The sequence below is a fragment of the Penaeus japonicus genome, unplaced genomic scaffold (assembly GCF_977035675.1).
Source record: "Penaeus japonicus unplaced genomic scaffold, GWHDUDI00000001_assembly GWHDUDI00000023, whole genome shotgun sequence".
In the NCBI taxonomy this organism is placed as follows: domain Eukaryota; kingdom Metazoa; phylum Arthropoda; class Malacostraca; order Decapoda; family Penaeidae; genus Penaeus; species Penaeus japonicus.
This window is the reverse complement of record NW_028234425.1, coordinates 1,424,810-1,432,309: the sequence shown is the minus strand read 5'-3', so window position 1 is coordinate 1,432,309 and position 7,500 is coordinate 1,424,810. Positions and strand designations below refer to the sequence as shown.

The window sequence follows — 7,500 nt, the reverse complement described above, 5'->3', positions numbered from 1 at the left end:
ATATTCATAAAACCTTTCACTCTGAGGAGGTGGGTCACGGAGCATATCATTTCTGTTGGACACCCTGTGTAGGAGTGGGCAAAAGTAGAGGGAATAAAAAGGGGAGTAAAAAGAGACCAAGAAAGAGAGAGAAAAAAAGAAAAGAAAAGAATCCAAATAACAAACCCTGATATCAATCTGAGCACCTGAAGACATAGGAAGCCCCTCGGGCGTCGCCGCCGGGGAGACTAACCTGTCCGCTCCACGTCGAGAAGAGGTAGGTCCTGGGGACGTCCGGCCCGAGGCACTCCAGGACGAAGAAGGCGAAGTCCGGGGAGAGGTGCGCCCTGTTGTACAAGCACGTGTCTGTGGTGTTGTCGCCCTCCAGGCACGACAGGCACTCGGGGATGCGCAGGAGGGGGGAGGACACGTCGGCCACGCGGTACAGGTGTCGCTCGCCCGGTTTGTCCTCCATCGTGGCCATGTAGTAGCTGCGGGAGGAGGCTGGCTTAGGGCGGGGCGGGCGTTTTGACATTGAGGTTTGCTTAGGGTGCGCTTTGGCTCCTGTTTGGTTTGTTATGTTTTGCTGATATTTGCTATTTGTGGTATTGTCTGTTTACTTGCTATTGTCATGCCTTCCTATTCTGGTTTGTTGTTGAGCATCTTTGACTATCCGCTTCAGAAAATGGCAGAAGACTAAGAAAAAAGATGAACAATAAGACTACCGAACAAACAAACAAAAAAAAAAAATTGACAGGTAACAAAAAAATAAACACAACTTCACCATGAAAAAAAAAACCTGGAAGAAAAAAACAACAACAAAAACTCACATGTAATTATTATTCTGGTCCCAGCCGAGGATCTCAGTGACCTCGAATGCCCCGTGCGTGATGGGGATGACCCGACGCATGCGCACGCTGTAGAGGCTCACGTGCTTGAACTCGCCCTCTTCGCCGTCGCGCACCGGAAGCCGCACCAGGTAGTTCTGGCCGTCCTCGGAGAAGACCGGCGCGTCGTACAGCTCCACCCAGCCGTGGCTCGAGTGCTCCGTGTGGGTCTGAGGGCGGGGGCGGAGGGCGGGGGTAGAGGGCGGGGCGGGAGAGGGGGGGGTTATTGTTGGTGGTGGTAGTGCTGTGAGCAGCAGTTTTATATTTGTTCTTTTTATGATGGTGATTATGATATTATTAATGATAATGATATTAATAATAGTGATGATAGTGATAATGATAATTATTATCATTGTTATTATCATTATTATCATCATCATTATCATGATCATCATTATTATCATAATCATTATCATGATCATCATTATCATGATCATCATTATCATGATCAACATTATTATTATCTTTATCATTAACATCATTATTATCATCATTGTAATTATTGTTACTATTACTATTATCAATATTATTATTGTTATCATCATTATCATTACCATCCTAATTATCATTTTTATGACCATTATTATTATTATCATTGTTATCATCATTATAATTACTATCCTAATTATCATTTTTATGACCATTATTATTATTATCATTATCATCATTATCATTATTATCATCACTATTATCATAATTACAATTACCACTACTATCATAATCAATGATCAATATAACTAATATCATTATAATCATTATCATCATCATTATCATTACCCTTTTTCAACAATGACATCTTACGTTATTTTCCTACGCTAGAACAAATGTAATTCTTTCAATAATCTCAAATGAGAAAAAAAAAACAAGTTTTCAATGATTTCAGGCGATGAAACTATAAACAAAATTTTCCACGATTTTGAATGGTGAATGTAAACAGATTTACAATGATTTCAAGCGAGTTGCAACAGCTCAATCCTGCCTAAAATGGGTCCCGATTGCAGTCCTCATGCATTCTATGAGGTCATTGCCAAAGGAATTCAATGGGGTATGAGAAGCTGTCGTGTGGATGCAAGATACGAAGATGGGAAGAAGGAGAAAGTCGATGAATTACGGAGTGAAGATGGGGAAGAGGAAGAAAAGAGGCAGGGAGATGAAGAAGACAATATGAAAGAAGAAGAAGAAGAAGACGCAGAAGAAGAAGGCTAAGAAGAAGAAGAAGAAGAAGAAGAAGAAGAAATGTGTGTGTGAGAGAGATAGATAGATAGATAGATAGATAGATAGAGAGAGAGAGAGAGAGAGAGAGAGAGAGAGAGAGAGAGAGAGAGAGAGAGAGAGAGAGAGAGAGAGAGGGAGGAGGGAGAGAAGGAGAGAGAGGGAGAGGGAGAGGTAAAGAGAGAGAGAGAGAGAGAGAGAGAGAGAGAGAGAGAGAGAGAGAGAGAGAGAGAGAGAGAGAGAGAGAGAGAGAGAGAGAGAGAGAGAGAGAGAGAGAGAGAGAGAGAGAGAGAGAGAGAGAGAGAGAGAGAGAGAGAGAGAGAGAGAGAGAGAGAGAGAGAGAGAGAGAGAGAGAGAGAGAGAGAAAGAGAGAGAGATTGAAATAATCAAATAGATAGTTGAATAAATAGATAGACAGATGGAGAAAAGAACAAAGAAAGAGAGAGACAACCCAACATAGAGATAGTCGGATATCCAGGCAGAGATTCCGCCCTCGATGACTCACCGCCTCGCAGAAGTAGAGCGGCTGCGCGCAGGTGGTGATGACTGAGGTGTTCTGCGCGCGGTTCATCCAGACGACGCTGAGGGTGGAGCTGTCGACCCACGTGACCGCCGTAAAGTAGTGATCCCTGTGGAATTCTCTTCCGTCAGCCGCTATCTCTCGCGGGCTCTCAGACCCTGAACTGTCTTGGGACTGTCTTTTTTTTCTCTTTTTTTTACTTTCTACGTCTTTTTTTCAGTCCGCAATAGAGTCCAGATTCTCTTAGTTTGACTGTACGATTTTTTTTGCGTGTGATTTTTTTTTTGTACCTTCTCGCCTCGTTTTTTTTTCTGGTATCATATCTCTTTATTTATTATTCATCCTTTATTTGTTGCAATAATTACAACATGAATTTACTGTAATCCGGGACTATACTAACGAGGAGAGAAGTGATGAGTGAGCTTATATCTACACTGAACCTCTCGCGAGAAACTAGACCTCTCTTTCTACATTTGGCTTTCTCTACTTCCTCACAGCTACTTCTACACTAATCATTCTTATCCATCTTTTCCCTCATACTCTATTTCCTCTAAACTGTGTCTACGTCTTTTAGTGTTTAGTTGCCTATTCCCTCATAATCTATTTCCTCAAAACCATTTCTGTCTCTATTTCCTTGTTATTCATTACTAATTATAGATTTATCTGTGAGTTTTTTTTTACCTATTCCCTCATTTATTATTGTTAATAACTGTCGTTATCTTTTTTGAAGTGTTTTTGTATCTATTCTGTATCTGTATAATGAAGGATCTATTATCTTACATCTACTCTATCACAATATGGATCTAATATTTCTTTTAATCGTCTACCATTCTCTCATGCATTAATCTAAACATTTCAGATACTTTTTTTTTATCTCTATACCTACATAAAGTTTGTATTAACTGAAGTATGTCTACCCAACATGCATAGATGTGCTGATTAACCCTCATTTCAGTATGATAGTCCTAATAAATTTCCTAGTCGTAAGTTTACTTATATTTCAGATGATATTTTTCAATACTTTCATTCTAAATATTTCCCTGTTCCACCTATCTACTCGAACCTTGAACCTTGAATATCATATGCTCAATGAGAGGTTCTTCTCGCGTGAACTTCTGCGACACCGAGTGAATATGACATCACAAATAGTATGTGTCGTCATGGAAACAGTGAAAGAGAGAGAGAGAGAGAAAGAGAGAGGAAAGATGACATCACAATGGCATGACACCAAAACGATATGACGTCACGGGAGTATGACGTCACGGGACACCTGAGGGTCTTCCTAGAGGGAACATGATCTCTGGTGAGAAATTCAAAGACGAAAATGAAAGACAAAAATGTAACAAACAAGCGCAGTCGAGACATTCACATTTACGTGCGCCATGCTTGGAAGTACGGTCGTACGGTACACATCTATTGTACGTAAAAAAAGAAGACAGACGTCCTTTTGCAGATCGAAGGTAAAGTAAAGTACAGTAGTTGGAAGAACCCTCTTGCAGCAGGTCTCGCGTGTACACAGGAGCATAGGATGTGTACGTCAGTGATGTGGGTTCGTGGCAGCCTCGAGTATGTGAACGAACACCTCCTTGCGTTCAACGTTTGCACTGTACGTTGTGGCGTGAGAGCATGGGAGTGAGGACAGAAGAGTCTGTGCACTAAGCAATGTGAAAGCCTAGGCGTGTGTACATACGTGTGCGTACAGGGTAGTGTTAGAGCATATCGTTGTATAAACTAGGCAGTGTGTATACTTGGAAGTGTGTATATGAAGCATTAGGTACACATCGCAGTGTGCATAGGAAGCAGTGTGTGTACGTGACAGTGTGTGTACGTGACAGTGTGTTTGCATGGTAGTGAAAAAGATCTCAGGACAGCTTCGTTTTCGCGAGAAATGCAGTTTTCCGCATTGCTCAAGGATTAGCAGAGAGGATTAGGATTCAGAAGGAGTTTGTAAAAGGGAACGTAAATAAAGGGTATCAGGTACATGAAAAGAGAGAGAATTAGAGGTCAGAAGAAAAGAAAAAAAAGAAAAAAAAAAAATGTTAGCATGTGAGAATATATAAATATGGGATATGTTTTCTTGCATGTAATTTAACTTCCTGCAATTTGTTTAAACTAAGTGGCAGTTGCATCATTCATTGCGTCTGAGGCAATACAGGCTCTGCTTTGTTTATTCAAATGTTCAAATTATCTAGATGAAAGGAATAAAAGATGTTCCTACTTATTTTTGCTTTGTGTAATTTTCTACCTTGAAGGGGGGGGCGAGTTTGGGTTATTATCCTATGGAATGTGCAGAGTAATCCTACTAACAATACTAGATCTCTGACAGTGTCATATTTCGCGCGTTGATTAGTCTAAAGCATAAAAAAAAAAAAAAAAAAAAAAAAAAAAAAAAAAAAAAAAAAAAAAAAACATATATATATATATATATATATATATATATATATACATATACATACATACATATATATATATATATATATACATATACATACATACATATATATATATATATATATATATATATATATATATATCCATGTTTGTCTGCAGGTGAGATTATTAAATATATCATATCTATTATCTATCTATCCACACACACACAAAAATATATGTATATATATATATATATATATATATATATATATATATATATATATATATATATATATACATATATATGAACGGAATTTACCTTTTCGTGTCGGATTCTCTTGTTGAAAGTGTAAACGTGTTTGTGTAAAATGTTTAGCATTATCAAGTCTTGAGTCACTGATCAGTTATTTTTTTAATAACCGAAATCTATGGGTTAGGGTGGACAACATCTAATCTGGGTTACTGTTTGCGTGTGTTAGAGAAGTATAGAAAAAAAAACAACAAAGAAAACTTGATAACACACAAGACAATATATGTATATACATACATACATACATACATACATATATATATATATATATATATATATATATATATTTATATTATATATATATATTTATATATATATATGTATAATATATATATATATATATATACATATATATATATATATATATATATATATATATATATATATATATATTTATATATATATATATATGAATATGAATATATATATATATATATATATATATATATATATATATATATAATATATATATATATATATATATATATATATATATATATATATATATATATATATATATATATAATTTATGACATACACATAGAAAATAATCTTGGGAAATGAGTCAAGCAGTGAGACACATCGTGATACTGTGTGTGCATGGCAATGGGGTGTGTACATGCCAGAGTATAAAAAGACGTACATACGTATGTATATGTAAGGTATGCGAAACACACCCAAGATGTGTGTGTGTGTGTGTGTGTGTGTGTGTGTGTGTGTGTGTGTGTGTGTATGTGTATGTGTATGTGTATGTGCATGTGTATGTGTATGTGTATGTGTATGTATATGTGTATGTGTTTGTGTGTGTGTGTATGTTTTTGTGTATGTGCTCAAGCTCGTGTTTGTGTGTATGTCTGTATACTTGCAAGGTCTCTAAATGAACCTGTTTAATAATAAGACATACAAACATACCAAAACACTGGCGGGGGGGGGGGGGGCGAGGGGGCAAAGGCATATAAGAGAGAGGTATACTAACTGCATTGCCATCTTCAAATTCTTCGTCCTTCGACATTTATTTTCTGCTTTCTCTCCTCGAATCCACAATAAAAACACAAGCAGTTAGATAAATGCATATATCAATAAATGAATTATTTTGTTCAACTGACTTCCTTTTGAAATTCACAGCAAACAAGAAAACAAGAGCCGTTGTGAGCCACGTAGTATGAAATGTACTTTATGGGGGAGAAGAAACTGCGGCGAGAAACCACCACATTAAATAAACAACTCGAGTGCTTAAACAGTATATACGTAGCCTTAAAATGGCAAGTAAATAATTACATTTCACGTCTCCTCGTGCCGGCTGCAGGTTACTGATAACAGGGAGCATTTTCCCTTTCTTCACCTTTTTTTTATTTATTCTCTTTATTTTGCTTTGTTTTTGTTTCTTTCTCTTCTAGTCGCATATTGCAAGGGGAGTGCGGCAGCGTCTAGGAATTTTGGAAGGAGATTTGAGGGGTAACTTTGCCAATGTTCGTGAGCCTGGCACGCACGGCTGCCATTCCAGTGATCTTGTTTATTTTTGAGAGATTTTGAAGTCATATGATTGTATCGTTTCCTTTAGTTGAGTCTGGCGAACTAAAGAACATATTCAAGGCGCCACACTCATTACAATTAAATCTAAATCATTCTGCTTCCATATCGATCTTCCCTGCGCGAATCCGGATACTACCGGATTCTCCTGTGTACACTCGGATACCTGCTACGCGAACGCCGGTGCCCGTATGTTTTGTTAAAAATCATATGAAAACAATGACACATCTGACCAATTTCCAGCTTTCGTACTCGCTGGTAATTGGTCAAAGATGGTATAGAGGGAGAAGAAAATAGTGATGAATGAACCGAAGACTGTCTTGATTTGAACATTTGTATACACATTTATTTTGGGGCGAAAATGGAAAATACAAATGTGTATGAAGTTATTCAAGTCAGTCGACGGATAGTTCGTTTCATGGTGTGTTTTAGAAATCATCAGTTAAATTATTAACCATTTTATCTTTATAATTATCAGAATGGGCGAAAGGGATGTGTGGAAAGGTGTGGACATTAATTGCAATCGATATAGATAGGTAAATGAATAAGAGAGGAGATAAAAAATTACATGCTCAATTATGCAAAATAAGACGTAGAGATATATAAATATATATAAAAATCATGTCGATCGAAAAGTGCAGGCGAATGCGTGAATAATTCAGGAAATTAGATGGAGAAAGATAGAAGCA

At 37.2% G+C, this 7,500-nt stretch overlaps 1 protein-coding gene across 1 annotated transcript in view; it reads right to left on the bottom strand.

The window, feature by feature from the left end:
* The window catches only part of LOC122245841 (Dipeptidyl peptidase 10), a 37,443-nt gene that overhangs the window by 7,483 nt on the left and 22,460 nt on the right, over positions 1-7,500 (bottom strand). Inside the window, exons 5-7 of the mRNA XM_086549994.1 lie at positions 2,584-2,707; positions 810-1,036; positions 233-470 (exon numbers count right to left, since the gene is read on the bottom strand). Coding sequence (XP_086406120.1) covers positions 233-470; positions 810-1,036; positions 2,584-2,707 — 589 coding nt within the window. The remainder of the gene's footprint in view (positions 1-232; positions 471-809; positions 1,037-2,583; positions 2,708-7,500) is intronic.